We start from the raw sequence: 19,099 nt of genomic DNA, 5'->3' as shown, positions 1-19,099 counted from the left end.
ACTCGTCGATACAAATAAATTTTTCAGGGATGTACACCTCTTCAAATTTGGCACTGAAATGATCAATGACCGGCCTGACTTTGAATAGCCGGTCAAAGGTGGGATCATCTCTGGGTGGGCACTGTGCATTATCGGTGTAATGTATAAATTTAAGAATTGTCTCAAATCGAGTTCGGGGCATGGCCATACGGTAAAATAGAGTACTGTACAGAACATCTGTACTCCAATATTGCCTAATTTCTGGCTTTTTTACTATGCCCATATGAAACACCAGACCCCAAAACGTCATCATCTATACTGCATCTACAGGGGTCCACCTAGCAAATGATGACGTGGGGTTTTGAGCAATAAACTGCTGGGCATATAAATTAGTTTGGTCCACCATTAAATTTATAAAATCATCAGAGAAAAATAATTTGAAAAAGTCAATTTCTCTGAGACCTGTGGAATCAAATTGGATTCCTGGCATGGCCAAAAACTCAGGAACCTGGGGCTCAAAATTGTCTGGTGGTGGGGTCCATACGAGATCAATTATTGGGGGGGGGGTCTCAGCTGCTCTACGGGGGCGTCTTTGAGGGGGTCCCTCATCACTAGAGGAGGAAGATGAGGTTAAGGCGAATCCTTCAAATTCCCCGCTTGCATCACTGGCTGTGTCAGAGTCAGAAGCAAGCATGGCATATGCCTCCTCCACTGAATACATTCTCCTGGATGACTGGGAGGACATTTGGGAGGACATTTGGGATGCCATTTTTATTTTTGTGTTACTGGTAGTGAAATGTTTCAACACGTGTATAGTGTAGGGGGGGGTACAAACTTTATTTCAATCCGGGGGGTATGTAGTGTGTAGTGTGTATGTGGTGCAGAAAAAAAAAAATACTTTATACCAATAAAAAAAAAAAAAATGAAGGGGTTAAAAATAAAAAATTTAAGGGGTTAAAAAAAAAAAAAAAAAGGTCCTGCGCAAAAAATTGAGCACAGATGTTGGTCAGTAACGTCTGTTACTGAACAGCGCTCAAAGGCAACAGGAATTTGATCAAAAAAAAAAAAAATAGATCAACCCTGTGCCGAAAAAGATGATCAGTGATGTACGTCACTGATCAGCGCACAGCGGCCACAGGACACCCACAAAATCACAGTGTGTGTAAAAAAAAAATTAAAAAAAGACCCCACAGCACACACACAAAAAAAAAAGGTGATCAGTGATGCGACACTGATTACCAGTGAGGTGCAGCAGGTGCACAACCTTTGGTGCAACTGACAGGTATATATATAAAAAAAAAAAAACCTCTGTACCCCCAAAAAAGTTGCTGATCACCTCAGATATAGTGATCAGCACAAAAGGCGGGGGCAGCAGACACAAAATTTAGCACTCTCTATCACTCTCTGTCACTATCTCTCTCTATCTCTCTATCTCTCACTATCTATCACTCTATGACACTGCAGCAGCAGCACTGACAGGTATATCTATATATAAAAAAAAACCTGCGCCCCCAAAAAGTTGCTGATCAGTTAATTTATACTGATCAGCACAAAAGGAGGGGGCAGCAGTCAGTTATATAAAAAATATATAGCACAATCTGTCACTATCTCTCTCTATCTCTCTCTCTCTATCTCTCTCTATCTCTCTATAACTATCACACTGCAGCAGCACAAAATATAGCACTCTGTCACTAGGCCTCTCTATCTATCTCTCTCTCTCTATCTCTCTCTCTATCTATAACTATATCACACTGCAGCAGCACAAAATATAGCACTCTCTGACACTATCTCTCTCTCTATCTCTCTCTATCTCTCTCTATCTCTCTCTATCTCTCTCTATCTCTCTCTATCTCTCTCTATCTCTCTCTATCTCTCTATCTCTCTATCTCTCTATCTAGCTAGTACACTGCAGCAGCACAATTTCACAGGAAGGCACAAGTAGCAACAGGATCCAGGAAGCAGTGATGAAGCAGCGATCAGGTAAGTATGGAGCAAGTATGGAGCAAGGTTCTGGTCAGTATGGCGGCAGGGGGGTACGGTGACCGCACTGCACGCTATTCCAGACCGGAATGGCGTCTGCAGTGCAGTCACCGTTAGTTTAAATCCCCCTCCTTGGCTGTGATTGGTCCGTCGGTCCGACGAACCAATCACGGCCTTTGGGGGCGGGCGGGGTGAGGTGGGGTGACACCAGTGTCACCCTTACACCCCGCGGTGATTGGTGCTGTACTTTTCAGCACCAATCACCTCTGATCCCGTGTCACCGGCGAACGTTATTCGCCGGTGACACAGGAAAACGCTGTGAATGGCTGTTCACACTGAACAGCCAATCACAGCGATCGCCGACAGGGGGGCGGCATCGCAGCCCCCCCTGGGCATGCACGGACATGTCTGCTGTCAGGGACAGCAGACATGTTGAAACTGTCACCGCGTCTATAGACGCGGTGACAGTTTAAATCCATGACGTACATTTACGCCATGTGTCGGGAAGTGCTTCCCGACCATGACGTAAATGTACGTCAAATGTCGGGAAGGGGTTAAAAAGGGAATTTTTCAGCCAAGGATAGATACTAATTTGGCAAAATAAACTTTTGTTGCAGAAATTATTAATACAAAATTATACAATCTTGTCTTGCTGCAAACAGTAACCCATTTATATCAAGGAAAGGAAATCTTTAGTATTAGTTTTTACATACTACTCCAAAAAGAACTATTTAACAAAATCTAACTAGTCAGGGGACCCCATTAGTAATGCAATTTATAAGTAAATTCAGTTACGTTTTTGCTGTATTGTATACCGTGTATATAAGGTGCATGGTTCTGTAATTATATTGAGGCATTAGTAAGTGAAGTATTGGTATACAAGGGTTTCAAATGAATTGTATCCATTGAAAGTATCCAATACTTGTGTTAACCATTTCAAAGCTTTTACAGCAAGTAAATATGTCGCTGACACGTTCTAGTACAATAAAACTTCATTTATATTGTTCTCTCAAACTAAATGGAGCAGAGTTAACAAATACATACCAGCAAGGTGTAGCTTAATGATAATAACCCAAGTGTTACAAACCTACTGGTACAAATAAACATAGGTTATACACAAATATGGCAGCTTTATGTTGTTTATATCTTAATTCAACACCTTGTTAATATCTGGTTTTAGTTTCCTGTTTTGTTCTAAAACAAATTTATTTGGTTAACTGAAACCATTAACAATGCTTTATGAGGTTCTAAGCCTTGGCGAGTGATAAAGTTGACTTAAAGTACCAGCCAATCCGGTTCCAACTACCATGTCACAGGCTGTGTTTAAAAAAAATGACCCCAACACTGTTTATCTCTCCTACGCTTAGTATATTGACTTCTTCTTTTACATGGCACTGTGTCAAAGAATCCTGCAGGAATAATGAATGGCAAGTAAATATACCAGAAGGAGGGTATGGAAAATAAGGGCCATGATCATTGAGATTATGGGCAAGATTCAGTTAGCTGCAGTTTCTTACCCTAGGCTAATTGATCTGCTGGGACTGTTCAATTATAGCCTGCGAACAGCCTGTGGAGGCTCAAACAGGAATCCGCATTAAATGCCAAGATTGCGGGTGCCAAGAATCTCTTAAACCATAACTCCAGGAACTTTGAGTTAACCCGTGTTAGCAGGTCATTTAACGTACATGGCTACCACCCTTTTCCTGTCTGTAATTGAATCCTGCCATTTTGCATTTATGCTATTAGATCAAGTGAGGAATTTTGGATATTTAAATAACCTGTCCTGTTATGCACATTACATTATTACAACACCCAGACATTGTTGGACACAATGGTTTATAGTATGTGATGTGCTCTTTCAGTGTATTTCAAATCTGTATAGGAGATGTGAGAAGCATCCAAGATAGGGCAATAGGATTATCTGTATTAAAGTTTCCCAGAGTACAAGAATTACAAGTACAAGTGATATTTGTCTCTACCCACAGTTCATTGCCCAAACCCAAGGACAAAGTCTCTGCAATTGTCTCATCCCTCCTTAAATCCTGACCCTTACTCATATTCCTGCCAACTTCCCCTCTCCCTCTACCACACAGCTTCTGTTTCACCCCTGGTCTCTTTCCACTGGTGCTTAGTAAGACTTCTTTAGATAACCATTAATTTCACTAATCCTAAACAAATATCTCAAACTATGCTCTCCCACTATTTTTCTCCTCTTTCTTATTTTCTTCCAAACGCCAACTGCCTATAGTATTTTGCTATGTCTCCTTCCACCCAATCTTGACCTTGCAATTGACCTTGCAAAACAGTGTTTCCCTTATACAACTGGCAAGTTCAGTTCTCCTGTTGCTGCTTTTATTATGTCCACCTCTTCTTTACTCCATTATCATTACAACTGTGTTCCCTGGTTTACGTACTACCCATTGAACAGCTTCAACTGCATTTCTGTGTGGCAAACACTTCTTTACATTGACATGAGGAAGGAGCCTGGGGTTATTATTTAAAGCAGGGCCACTACGAAGGTAACTGGTTACTATTTTTCATTTAAATATTTTAGCATACCTATTATATAATATGTATATAAGAACTTACCTTCGTCAGCAGCTGTGGATGGTAGGGAAAAGCAGATATACACAAAATGTGTATAAAAAAACTTTGTGAATTAATGTAGACATAAGAACCTAAGGAAGGGAGCGTCCTACGACTGGAAAAGCTTAGAGAAAATACAGCTGAAACAAGAGGAGCTAGTGATGTTCAGAGTGGAAATTCGGACAGTAGTTAGGGTGCGATAGTGTGGGCAGTGTATAGCAGTAGGCTAAGCCTTCATAAATTAAATTGGTTTTCAGAAAGCATTTAAAGATTTGGTGGGTATGGAAGAATCCATTTGGGCTTGGTTTGGAATTCTAGAAGTGTCTAGCAGAATTGGAGAAATCTTGCAGGCATAAGTGAGAAGTTGTTACTAGAGACAAGGGGTGACATTTAATAGGATGAGAGATTTGGTAAGAAATCTTCAGGGGTTTTTTTAAAGCTGTATTCATTTGCACTGCAAAACCAGTTTGATTTTGCAGTCTAAATTATTGCCGCTTTTTTTTACCAAATCTCTCACTTTCTGAATCTCTCATCCTATTAAATTTTACCCAAGGTTCTGGAGAGATTTAGATGGTGAAATGGAAACTATTTTGATAATGAGTTTAGATATAGAAGCTAAAGCAGTTTTAAGCGCTGTGCTGGTAATTAAGATACATTTAAATTGGGTTCTTTAAAACAACATAGTGATAAAGGAAGATTAGTTTTTCAATAGCATTTAAGATGGAGAGAAGCAGTGAGAGATGAGTAAGATCATGTCAAATAGCAGCCGGTTGTAGTAGTCATGTTGGGATGAGAGCGTGGATAACCATTTTGTTAGCATTTAGTTTAATAAAAATACATATTCTCACAATAATTCTAAGGTGGAGGCAACTGGACTTGGAGAGAGACTGGATATAAGTAGGATTACCATATTATCCCTTTTAACAAAGACATGTTCTATGGCTGTCTGAATTCCAGCCTGTATTTCACCTGATTTTAATCTACAAAAGAACCTGTGTCCTGGTTTAAAAGGATATTCTGGAACACCTAGTGAGAAAGATCAAAGCAGAGAGTGGGGTCAAGTATAACACCAAGTCACTGGTGTAATCGATCATAATGGAGAATGTGAGGAGAGCAAATGATCTGCACCGTACTGATCATGTTGGACTTTAGGTGGCACTATTTCAAGATATAACACTAGACTACTGTATGTATTGTGAATGATCCATTTATGTAGACAAAATACAGGGCTGGCGTAAGGGCCACGGTCTGTGAGTATGGAGATCCAAGTACAATGCTGATTATGGAACAGTAGTAGCCACCATAGGAAGCTGTTTTTTATGTAACTGGCCAGTGTGTCCTGTGTTTTAGAACTTTCTAATAATTGGTGCCCTAGGTTTGCCAATGGTAGCACTGGCCCTTTGGTAAAAACAGTCTGAACACTAATGGACAAAAATCATTTTGAAGGCCCATTAGTGTAAACAATGACAATTTTACCAGTAACTATTAATCAGGTTGGACTGTACCAGTAATATTAGACCTTTTGAGAATGAATATTTTCTAAAGCTTTAGTTTTGTAGATGAGGAAAGCATGCACATATAATTTCTTTAAATTTTCTGTACTCCCACGTTAGTTAAAATGTACAAAAAAATACAAACTAATATGTGCATATTATGATAGAGTTGATACTTGAGGAAAATCATTTTTTAAATGACAATACAAGGTGAAATAAGGTTAGCAAAACCTGTTCTGTCCAATATTTTTTTTTGTTTGATCTGTTGCCTCCACACATCTGAGAGCAGACAGGCTAGTTTTAAAATGGGCAACACAGTTGTTCTCAGAAGCGATGTACAGTGACACTAAAAAGCGCTGAGCTTCAGTTCTTTGATCCTGAACTGTAATCAAAGCATCAGCCATTATCAGCCTTATATTGCTTAGAGATGAAGAGTTTCTTCATGGAAGGTCATAACACCAACGATGGTTACATGTTCTGTGCCAGCATCAAAGTAAAGTGACTATGATACTTCTGTGATACCTTGTTAAGCATGTGAAAGTTGATCAGCATTGTTTTTCATAGACCTACAGTAGTTGATGAAATCTTTTGTGTATGCCTCTGTATTTTTCTCATTTATGGAACATTGCAAGTTTTTTGCAACCTTGATTATTACCTATGAAACTCTCCTCGGTGTATGCATACGATACATGTGTCTGCAAACTACTTTTGTCAGGAAAAAGTCCATATAACCAGTGTTCTGCATGATTACAATTAAACCTTATTCCAATTTTGGAACTATGCTGTGATATTCCTTTTACATATGTATGTGTGTGTGTGTATATGTGTGTGTATAGATAGATAGATATAGAAAAAAAGGACGCACTCTCCAGTATTTTAAATGCATTTAAAATCAGGTTCCTACAGCCTGTAGGAATATATATGCGCACATATGGATGTGGTCTCTGTTTTGGGCTAATGCTTAGCAGCAACTCCAATGGTTCCCTCCTGTTAGTGAGGGACGAACAAAGTGGATACAAACAAGACAAGGTATTGGAGTGCACTGTAATTAAGAATCTCCCAGAACAACAGTGTATAATGAGTAAAACATTAGTAATTCCAATTCTCTTGTCCAATCTCTGGATATATATTCAATAAAACTGGAGATGTCCTTTGTAAAATTTTGTCGTTTATTGATAGACAACCAACGTGTTTCGTCAACGTGACTTCATGAGGGGTATTAACTGGCAATGGTACAGAAAGGATAATACTTAGTCTGATTTACTTAGTCTGATTCCAAAAGATATTAATAAAAATTATTTTAAAATAATGGGTACATACCAACAACACTAGGATCTCTAGCACAAGATCCTAGATGGACTCTTTGTGGTATGTGTATATATATCATGTCTTGATAAAGGGCTACCCGCCCGAAACGTCGATTTGCACTATACTTGTGTTTGTTGCTTCATTTGATTACTGCCGCCGTGCAGTTTAAAAACCTTAGAGTGACTTAAGCGTTCTCCTTGCTGTACATTTCCCTAGCGGGACTGAAGAGCACCTAAGTCTCTCTGCGGGACACACACATATATATATATATATATATATATATATATATATATATATATATATATATATATATATATATTACACACATACATACTTGGTGGTACTAGCGCTAACTTATCCTATTTACAGTCTCCAAATAGTTCTGAATCACAGTCCCATGTTCACTCTCAATTGCACAATCCCTTGCTTCCCGGGCTCCTCTCCTGTTGGTTTCTGTTCTTGGAAACCTTTTTTAACAATCTAGAAATATAAAAGGTGAGAAAAGCGCCTCCTAGTGCAGTATTCCAAGTGAATTGGTTCTCCCTCCACCACAAATGGACACAACAGCACCCCACACTTATATCAGTACCATTTTCAGTGGTGTCCCACCACTGTTTATTGAGCTTACTATGTTTAGTATTCCTCCCAGGTGCAAACACTCCTCATCAGATTTCTCCCCAATATTTTCTTCATAAGAAAATGCGCCTGTTTAAACGGCAGCGATGTCCCAGCTGCCTCTACCGCCCGTGTGCTGCCCGCATCAGCCACTCAGAAGCCACTCAGCCAAATAGAAGTACCAAGGATTTTTGTATGGTCACAATCAGACTCACTCTGGACTGTAAGGGGACAATTAGCCTAAAGCGAATATTTTATACACCTTGCATTCAAAAAAACAATATATGGCATATAGGTAGCAATTCAGTTTTCAAAAGTTACAAATAAATGAGAAAGGTTAAAAATATCATTCCAACATGGAAAATGTAAGTTTTAAGCTTTTTACATTTTTTATGTAAGCTTTGAACTTTATAAAATGTAAGTGTCCTTGACTTTACAGATACTTGCAGGATGAATGGATTGACTAAAGGTGTCCATACACTTGGTCAATTTCACCGGATCGAAAAATGGGCCCAAATCGGAAGTGTTTGATATTCTCCTTCGGTCCGATGCATGGTCACGTGCGTGTCTGACCTGTGCCAAAGGTTGGACCTGCTTCACATAAGTTAAATCTTATGTGCAGCCATCAGCGGCACATTGTGAGTGCATTTTAGCTCCGAACATGTATCTCACTAGGTGCAGTGGGGACTCCGAGAGCCGGTCGGATTGAGTATGTTGGGGGGATGTCGGGCTAATTAAAAAAAAAAACTATACAAATTAATAGGCAACTGCTGATCGGCTGAGAGTTCTCACTCAGCTAATCAGTGGCTGTCCATTCATTTGTATTTATTTATTTATTTATTTTATTCTCCTGCAGCCCAGCTCCCTCGGCATTCCCTCTGCCTTGCTCCCTCCATCTGCAGCTCCCAGGAGTATTACTTATGTTAAATCACATGCGATTTATCACATTTGCTTAATTGTATGTGATCCCTCCCATGAGCTGCTAGGGAAATCAGGTCCGACTTGTCCGAATGTATGGGGGCCTTTAGATATATAAAATAATGCTGGGGTATAATTGCTCTGATGGATGTAATAGTTATCACTGTGGTCTTCTCATGTTGCAGCACACTGCAATTGTGTGGAGGGAGTTGCACAGCCATTAGTTTTGCTACCCAATTAGAAATCTTGGCGATCCCCAATAGTCTCTAGGCCACAGGTCTTCAACCTGTGGCCCTCCAGATGTTGTGGAACTACATGTCCCAGCATGCCCTGAGGTTTTTTGGCATGCTCTTATAGGAAAAAATGTGGCAATGCATGTTAGACCATGTAGTTTCACAACATGTGGAGGGCCACAGGTTGAAGACCCATGCTCTAGGCATTCTGGTAGGGTAGGCAATTTTAGTACACTGATGTGCATAGCATAAATATTTCAATGAAAGTATTCCCTTTAACACACAGATTCCTGATGCACTACAAATACTTGTGAGTCATAAATAATCTTTTGTTATTGAGATGTTACCACCTGTCATTATGGATATGTCACTTTTGAGAGTACGGAATTTGCAGTATGCTTTTTCTGGTGCTGTAGAGAAAAATTATTTTATTTATTTATATTTTTGTTAAAAAATATTTTGTAGCCGTTGGGACATGTTTGCTTGTTTTTCCTGCGGTTCGGCTTGATTTATATCAAGCCTTAAATCTGGAAAATAATGTTAAATTGTATGGCTCCAAATTGCACCTTTTTTTTGCGATCTGATCAACAGAAGAGAATACTTAAAATAATAAAGCTATTTAGCATGAAAATTATGGAGTGGCTGTACAATGCAATAAAACATGTTTTTATTTGAAATCTGCACTTTATACAACACTTCAAATATGTATCTTTCCAAAATATTAATTTTCCTTGATGCAGGAATTGAAATTGAAAATTGCCTTCACCTTGGGAGCAAAGTACAGATTTTGTTTGAGCATTCCACTCCTCATTTGCATTTAAATTATCCAGTTGAAATGTGCGCAAATTCTGAAGATACCTAATAACTGTGTGAGCTGCAGCAGCCATAATTACTTAGGGGCAATGGATTCCAGCTGACAAGCAGTCAATATACGAATATTTGGGCTGTAGTCATTTTTTTTGTATGTCGTATATAATCAATTCTGTAAATTGCGCCTCGTAACTTATCTCCTCTTGCTTCACTTGGGATTAGATAAAGCATGTCTTTGGCAGGGTTTTATTTTAGAAAGTTAGCAGATCCACAGTACAACCATTGTAAGGAATAAAACAAAGAACATTACTGCAAGGAAGGTGAGGTATTTGAAATAGTATGCAATCGTATAGTTAAAGGTTTAACCCTTTGAGTTCCAACATCAATTTTAAAATGTTGTGTAAAAAAAGATTATGGGCCAGATGTACCAAGCTTCAAAAAGTGATAAAATGGAGAGTGCTAAACCGCCAGCCAATCAGCTTGTAACTGACATGTTAGAGTCTGGGTTTGAAAAATGTCAGATGGGAGCTGATTGGCTGGCTGTTTATCACTCTCCATTTTATCACTTTTTGAATCTTGATACATCTGGCCTTATATATCCTATACTGTATGCTGTATGGTAAACATTACAGGTCCTTACAGGACAGCGCTCTGGATGGTACCACTAGACTGTACTTTGTACATTGCTCTGGATGGTAACACTAGACTGTACTTACACAGTGCTCTGGATGGTACCATTAGACTGTACTTGCACAGCGCTCTGGATGGTACCATTAGACTGTACTTGCACATTGCTCTGGATGGTACCATTAGACTGTACTTGCACAGCGCTCTGGATGGTACCTTTAAACTGTACTTGCACAGCGCTCTGGATGGTACCTTTTAGACTGTAGGTGCACATTGCTCTGGATAGTATGGCACTGCAGATGATGTCACAATTTAGAGAATCTATATATTATTAGGATGTGAATATAATCTATATATATAATATATATATATGTCTAGTGTCCATGAGTCCCGTTGGCAGTGAGCGAAGCTTCTTCTTTCTTCTCTCTCTCTCACATGCACAAGGCAAGTGTTTGTACAAGGTAGCAGACTAGCCTTCGAAGCATTTGCTTTAAAGCGGGCTTACTAGTATACAGTATTAAAACATGATAGTTTTGATTCCACTGTTGAATACTATAAAACATAGTGTAGAACTTTGTAGGTAGGCAAATGGCAAAATACAGCTGTAGTCCTCAGTCACATTGTCTGTATGAGAAACAAAAGGTATGAAACTATGTAAACATTCTTCTGTTTTCCTTTTCATTCTTTTTATTCAAATCTTTTCAATAATCTTTTGTTTATATTTTTTAGGTGGGCATGATGAAAATTTAATTGGAGGAGGGGCAAGGTTTGTCTGCAAACCCGGAGCGAGGAACATCACCATCATATTCCATCCTTTGCTAAGGTAAGCTGGTTACCTGTATATTTTTACTTGTGGATTATAAGTGGTCAGGCCACATGCTGCAAGAGGCTGCTATTGTTTTAGATTACTCTGGTTATAGGAATAGCTCTACATATGAGATGAACTGTACACGGCACTCTAATATAGCTTGATGGCTTATAACCTAGGTTTAGCTTTAAGTGTCATGCTGGTGACCCATTTCTCACTGTATATACCGTGCTGTGAATTTTCATATTGATCTGAACAACACATTTTCAGTGGACAATTTAGCTGAAGCATGCTGCTGGTGCTTTTGAGGTCAGTACAGAGCGGGAAAGAGGGAACAAGAGAGAGAGAAATGATTAAGCTTCTATTTTGATGTGATGGAGTCAGAGCATGGTCAGAGGTTGAACTGGAAAGGTGAAATTAAATTTAATTTCTCCTGATTTTGAACAATATGACAGTCACCAACTCACTCTAAGGTGCGGAGAGCTCCTGAAGCAGGTCGCTAACTTTTCTCTGAATTCCTTGATTACTTTTTTTTTTCCCACCCATGGTTTTCTTTAACCCCTGAACTACTAAAATACTATTGCTGTCAATAAAGTAAACCTGCAGGGAGATGAAAATGTGCCCAGAGTTACAGTGAAATCTCTTCTGTTTCTTGTATGTAATGTTTACTAGATATGTGCAGTCTCATAGAAGTATGAGGAAGATGCGCAAAGGCGTAGATTTGGCATTCAGTTGCTTAATTATTTGAGATTCAGTCGTAATGTTAGGACCCTACCTGGCTTGATGCTCACTGCTATTTAAGTTTTGTTTATTGCAGAGTTTTAGTTTTTACATGGAAGATTTACAGATAAACAATATGTAATGTGTTCAATTCTAGCACCCTGCACCTTGTGAAGTCCTTGCAGTTCCTCCTACCTGCCTGGGGTGTCACTGTCTGCTGTGGTGCTTCCAGCACAGTCTGGTTTATATCTCACTTATCTCAGTGATGACAATCAAACCAGACTGTGGTGGAAACAACAAATTAAAGATTAAACTCTAGGCAGGAAGGAGGAAGGCTTTTACCAGGAAGTTGCAAAGTGCTACAATGAACACTATTACATACATCTGTAAATCTTCCATGTAAAAGGATGGAATGAACACTATAAGGGGTATTAAGTGGTTCCTGAAGTTTCAAATCTGTGTAAATATCCACCATTTTTGTGCAGAATAGATGGATTTCGCATTCCATCTTTTAAGTTTTCTTTCTGAAAAACAGACGCTAATTTGCAAATTCGAATGCAGATTTGTTTTTTCAAAGAGCCGAATCTGCAGGGGTAGGGGGCGCGTTGGGGTTGAATAGGTGCTGGCCGATATTTTCAAGTACTGGAAATATCGGCCAGCATTGGATACCCTCCTATGTTTCACATCCATCATTGTGCTCACTAATACCATTTTGGTATGACTGTAGAAGTTGCTTTCCTACATGGAAGAGCAGAATGGGAACGCCAGGCGGAACACCTTCAAATGCAGACCCCATAAGAGTATTGTCACTTTACTGGCAATATTATAAGGTATCTGGCATTTGTCAGGGTGATGCTTTACTGCTGGTTTTATCATTCAGTTTATAGATGATATTTGTAATTTATGAGCTTAGTTGTCCTTGTATAGATTCTTTACTATATTTTATATGTTCCCTAAATATGTTAAACAATTGTGTTTGCTATGTAGAGCTGCTATGATGGAATTCATACAAATAAAATATCATTTTATTTTTCTCCAGAAGACAGTAGTTGCTCTTAGTACAATAATTGAGGACACTATGGGGGGTATTCAATGTTGTCCATTTTTTTTACTAGCCAAAAAATCCTAATTAATACGGCCATTTTCTGCAGACTTTTCCACAGCAGGTTCGATCTTACTTAAAACCAAATCAGCATTGGGGGAAATAGTAGCAAACTGATGCTTTTTTTTTTTAACTGAAACATGTGGATTGATAAGTCATTCACAGGTTTTCTGATGGTGTCCATATTTCCAACAGTTGACAAATTGGCACTTGGGTTAAATAGGTTGTAAATTTGACCGAAATGTGCAGATTTTCCCACTATCGGAAACATTGGTAAGGATTGTATAACCCCTCTATGATGTAGACCAAATTTGATGCCTAGTAATAATAAATAATACGGTCTATTAGGTATTTTATACCAGACTGCCTGAAAGTAAGTTAATTACGTAATAACTGCTTATTAAAAAATTATTATCTACATGTGATAATCAAATGCAATTGCTACACTTTTTATGCTGCCATAACAAAATGTAGATTGCGGTGGTTAAAATTGTATTTGGCTCCTCGCCAGAAACAGTTGGACAATTATGCTTAAACAGGGCTGTACATGAAGTTCAACTGCACTAGACCTACAGAAACAGTCTATAGATTCTAATCTTGTATGAGCAGGCAGCAGTGTCACTTGAGTGACACCCAGTGTGGAGGGAGAGAATCCACATCTGTGCCATAGGTGTGTCTATATAAAAAAAGAGGTGTGGCTATGTGGAGGGGCCCAACCCGTGTTTTCCTGGAGATGCGGGCTCCTCCTGGAAACAACCTACAGTATTTGCAGCTTCTATTCCTGCACTGTGACGACCCAGGTGCTGAATGTAATGTTAATAATGTATCTACCGACTTTTGTAACAGGAAGCAGGAATCAACATTTTAGTGACACCCCCGTCAGCACTCATCCTTGTTGCGACACCACTGTTAGCAGTTAGTATGCCGTATATTTGCCTTAATTATGTATGTGACTATATATACTGTCTGTGTTTTATACTTACATTTATTGCAGTTTTCTCCTCTTGTAGTGCACTTCTGAACCCTTTTAGCACCTTATAATTAAGCAATGATGATTATGATAATAGTTGCTCCAAGCATCCAAATGTAATTTACAGTGGAGAGAACCATAACTTCATTAGGTCTTGCCATCCCTACCTAAGGTGACATCCAATGTGGAGGGCTTGATTGTGCACCAAAGGTCATCAGGGCATGGCTTTGCGGGTAGAGGGCAAGGCTTTGTGGCCCAGACCCCCTTATTTCTCACTACTGGGATGCGGGTGCTGTAAATAATAATATAGTGCAGCTCCTTTCCATGGCGACGTAGTTAGCACTTTGGTGTCACCCCTCGGTGGGTGACACCTGGGTATGGCCCGCCCTCTCCTACGGAGGCCACTGCCTGTGCTTAATTTATGTATTTTTTTAAAACTGCCACAAAAATTATTTGTTTAAATACGCAGTTTTTTAAAATATACAATTATACTAAATCATGTGCTCTCTACAGCAGCCACAGCTACCTGAGCATTTCACCCCTCCACATACACAGCAGCATTGTGGAGGCACTAAATGATGTGAGGAGTTTAAAACAACAGATAATTCAACAGATATTTCAGACGCCTTGTATGTTAGAAAAGTCTTTAGCCTGATGGTCAGCAACATGGAGTTGCCACTAGGGGGGCCAAATCTGGGATCGATGGGGTCCTGGGATTTGGCTCCAAAATGGTTGGGATTTCAATCCAGGGATTGCAGTTTCCACGCATAGCCCATATGCCAGGCAGCACCTGAGACCAGACACTGCCCAACTTCTCCCGTCCTTGGCGCTGAGCTGCATGACCTAGTCACAGATCACGCTGTGCCAGCCCCTCAGCTTTCCCCAAGGCACAACCACCATGTAGCTTCCCCGACACTGATCCCAGCGTTCCGCCTGCCAGGCTCCCTGCCGCCCCCCTGCCAGGCTCCCTGCCCCACCCCCGCCAGGCTCCCTGACGCACCGCCTGGCTATGCAGGTAAATATGTGGGGCGGTCTGTCACTTTTTTTTTATTACAGAAGCCAATCCTGGGATTCCAGGAATGTTTCAATCATGAATTCCTGGATTGTAAAAATGCCCCAGGATTGGCATCCCTAGTCACGACCTCATGCAGAGAAGGTCGGGACCCACTTTGGGGTCAGGACCCACAGTTTGAGAGGCGCTGCTTTAGTATTGTATGTAATGCTACTGGATTTAATCATTCACTCATTCTCTGCATATTAATATTAGGAAGCAGACAGTGGATGAAAGTATATCATGACTTACAGGAGTTCTATAGAATGAAACCTGTTAATTCATAGTACAGATTTTTCTTCTTCTTCATCACTGCATGGTAAATTGCCATACTATAAAATTAATTGCTTTGGGGAAACTTTGTTTGCAACTGTATGTTGCTCTTACTGCTTTGAGTTGCAGTAGAAAATTGCATAGTAAGGGCTATCCTAGTATTTCTTCTAAGAATGCTCCAGTAATTTTCCACTCTGGAGGATGCTAATGTTGGCACATATGTTTTACATAGCATTACAGATGTCTACATAATAGCATCGGAGTTAGTGATCTGGACTAGCCAGTGGTTAAGACTGGCAGATAAGCTAACAGGCTGTGAACTTTCTATAGTACATTTTGCATTGTGAAGATGCATGTACAAATACCAGCCACATCTTATTAGTGTCAATCAGTAATTAGCAACAAGACAAAATGAACATTTCATTTCATACAAGACCTAAATGACTTTGTTGTTTGTGGGTAATATACATTTTTAATCTGCCCTTTTTATTTGTGTAATCACATTGTTTTTGACGTCTGTGCATTTTATGACGTTTATAGTTAGCTGTTTGTGTGTGAGTGCGGTTAATAATGGCAACTGTTTCTTATGTTGTCCTTTTTTAGCGGGGTACACACTGATGATATATTGTTTGTAGGTGTGTATCACAGATAGGTCTGTGTGTCGGCTCGGTAGCACAGCCGGTGGGTAATAGATCTATAGATACTGTATATTGATGCATCATGCTTTGTGTCCAATAGACTTATTGCAGAGACCGGTGGTCTAAAGAGAACACATCGTTCATAGCCAAAATGTTAAGATGCCATAAATCAACTTTTGCTCCCAACTATATTACAATTGTGGCTGCAATGTCCACATACAGTACATATAATATTTCAATCCTTTCATATACATTATCTATTATAATGTATCTATTATACCAAGTGAATTTGTCAAAATAGGTGTGAAAATTGCCAAGCAATCTATTTTATTCATCATAATGAGCTGTAATGTTTACCTTTTTTTTTTACACAACATTTTTTATTTAAATTTATATAACCCAATGTGAGCGATGCTGGTATTTTTAGCAGATATTTTGCACATCTCTCAGATGTTGTCACTCAATGGGTTTACCAAACTGAGTTTTTGGATGTGATTTTTAATTTACTAAAATACAATTTATTTAGACCATGTGCGAATTGTATAGAGCCAAGGTTTTTGCAGATCGCCACGTTAGCGTCTTATTCTAGCTGACATTCTTTTGACAACTTGTATCTGATGAAGGGTGACAATGTCTAAAATGTTAAGATAGACTGTATATTCTTGATGACAGCACCTTAAAATCTCTCCTCCTACCTAGGAAAAAAAAGTAAACTAATATGCAATACATTAGTCTTAGACAGGCTGTCATAAAAGGTGCAACATCTGATCAGTCAAGATCTGGTTTTGTAAATCGACTTTGTCCTTTTGTGTGTAAAATCTGACAGCATGTTACAATTGGCCCACAGCTCTTGCAGAACTACAGTGAGTCAGAGGGGACAATAGCTCTTGAATAGGTAAAGAGTTGATCCAAAAATATACTAGACTGTACCAATTTTCTTTTTATTATTAACCTGTCATCTTAATTATTTTCAATTAATGTTTTATTAAATCACATATGCCTGATAGAAGCATTAAATAAGCAAAATATGTAAATATAAGTAATGGCAAGAACAGCATACGTCCACATGAAGGTAATGTGGAGAATCTTGTCCAGGTTTTAGAGCAGCTGCAGGAAAGCTGATTCGCAGCACCTGTGCCTTCCTGATAGAAGTGTTTCCAAGGCAGGAAGTCATTGTTCCTGATGGTGTAATAGCCGCCCAGGTGATAGGCTGGGAGGTGTGGGCTACACTAGGGACCACTGGAACATAATGCAGAGTTTGTACTATGCTGTGGCATCTGTATGCTGCAGTAACCGTCCTTCCTATGCTGTTTACCTGCTACAAAATAAAGACCAAGACTTCATGTTATCCAATGTACTGTATGTGACTGTCATTTGACATCCTTTGCACAATGGTATTTCAAGATGGAATAAGACCTTTTTACAGAGGATTGGATTATTTGCAGGAAATCGTCCTCATATTCCTTATTTTTAAAGGTGCTTTTTTTTTTATGAAACTTTGGACAAAACCTAGTTTTTTGACCATGGTAGTACCTTATCTAATAAAATTCAGGAAATCTTTCCACTCCATTTGGACAAAACCAAATATTAAACTGATATATTCACTGTCTTACCTTGACATTTTGAGTGTGTGTATGCACCTTTCATCCCTAATGTTACAGATCACTCACTTTTAGTCCTATAATTGCATATTGCTATGCTACATGGGCATAGCTTACACAGGACTATAACTAATTTGAGCGACAAGTTACATGGAGGGAACCCTCCAAATGCTGGTCCCATCCATGCCTTTAGAGAACAGTAATATAAAATGGTGGATGCTTAATCAATTTTATGGTCTTTCACAGGTGCATGAAGTGGAGGACTTATTCAAGATAATAAATAATGTAAAAAATATTCCTCCAGTGTATTAAAAAATGGGTCAGCAATGGGATTTGAATATACATAATAATAGACATACACATATTGTTATTCTACCTCACAGTCCTTGTACGTAGTTACTGTCCCCACATATTTTCCCTTTCTTCGCACTAATAGAACAACAATACTTATCCATCACATGGAATGAACTGATATGGATTTATCAATGGGCCATAAAGTGTTTTTTCACTGATTTACACTATTCCATGATTTATTTCTGTGGTCTAAAAAGTTATTTATTGTAAAAGTCAATTTAGCTTAATGCCTTAACATTGCCTCTATGGTACTGAAGACCAGAGATGCTTACCTCTGTGTGATTCCAGTGACACGATGATATTTATGATATTATTGTCGTTCATAAACTCATGAGATTGTTGGTTCATTTTAGTGCATCATTAAAAATTTCTCTGCCTTCTCTTGTCACCTGTTTTATTGCCCATTTTTATTTCCTAGTTTAAAAATAAATGAAGCGTGCACTTCCAGGCAGGATGCTTAAAAGGCCCCTCATCCAGCATTTGTGATATCTGAGAAGTTGAGAGCCAGAATTCTGACTTTTAATTTTATATGTCTTTCTATTGTCTTCTATCACTGAAGCATTTCGTTTTATATGTCTTTCTATTGTCTTATTGTCTTATATGAGAAAAGTACCAACCTTCCTGTTCTATCACTGAAACATTGTATGCAAATATGTTAGTTTGATCCTAGGTCACTGCTTGCAGCAATTGGGTATCCAGATCCTATTAAAAGTCTTCTCCATTATGACTTTTTTTGGTACTCTTTACCTAGAAGGGCGCCCACGATTTTGATCGTGGGCGTCGTTAGTAAAAAAAAAATCGCGTCGGTCGCATCGCATGCGACCGAAAAATCGCATGCGATGCGACCGACGCGATTTCCCATAGGGAACAATGTTAAATTTCCCAATTGACCCGATTTTCCTGTTCAATGTCTCAATTGACCCGGGTACTCTTTACCTAGAAGGGCGGCCATCGCGGCCATCGCATGCACTAAAAAAATCGGCTTGCGATGCCCGCGATTTCCCATAGGGAACAATGTTAAATGTCCCAATTG

The 19,099-nt window shown here is 39.1% G+C and overlaps 1 protein-coding gene across 1 annotated transcript in view; it reads left to right on the top strand.

Moving 5' to 3' along the window:
* The window catches only part of EXOC4 (exocyst complex component 4), a 399,783-nt gene that overhangs the window by 144,615 nt on the left and 236,069 nt on the right, over positions 1–19,099 (top strand). Inside the window, exon 10 of the mRNA XM_083183327.1 lies at positions 11,279–11,372. Within this exon, the coding sequence (XP_083039453.1) occupies positions 11,279–11,372 (94 nt within the window). The remainder of the gene's footprint in view (positions 1–11,278; positions 11,373–19,099) is intronic.

Source organism: Crinia signifera, chromosome 4 (genome assembly GCF_055691185.1).
Source record: "Crinia signifera chromosome 4, ASM5569118v1, whole genome shotgun sequence".
NCBI classification, from domain to species: Eukaryota; Metazoa; Chordata; class Amphibia; order Anura; family Myobatrachidae; genus Crinia; species Crinia signifera.
This window is presented reverse-complemented; position numbering and strand designations above follow the sequence as displayed.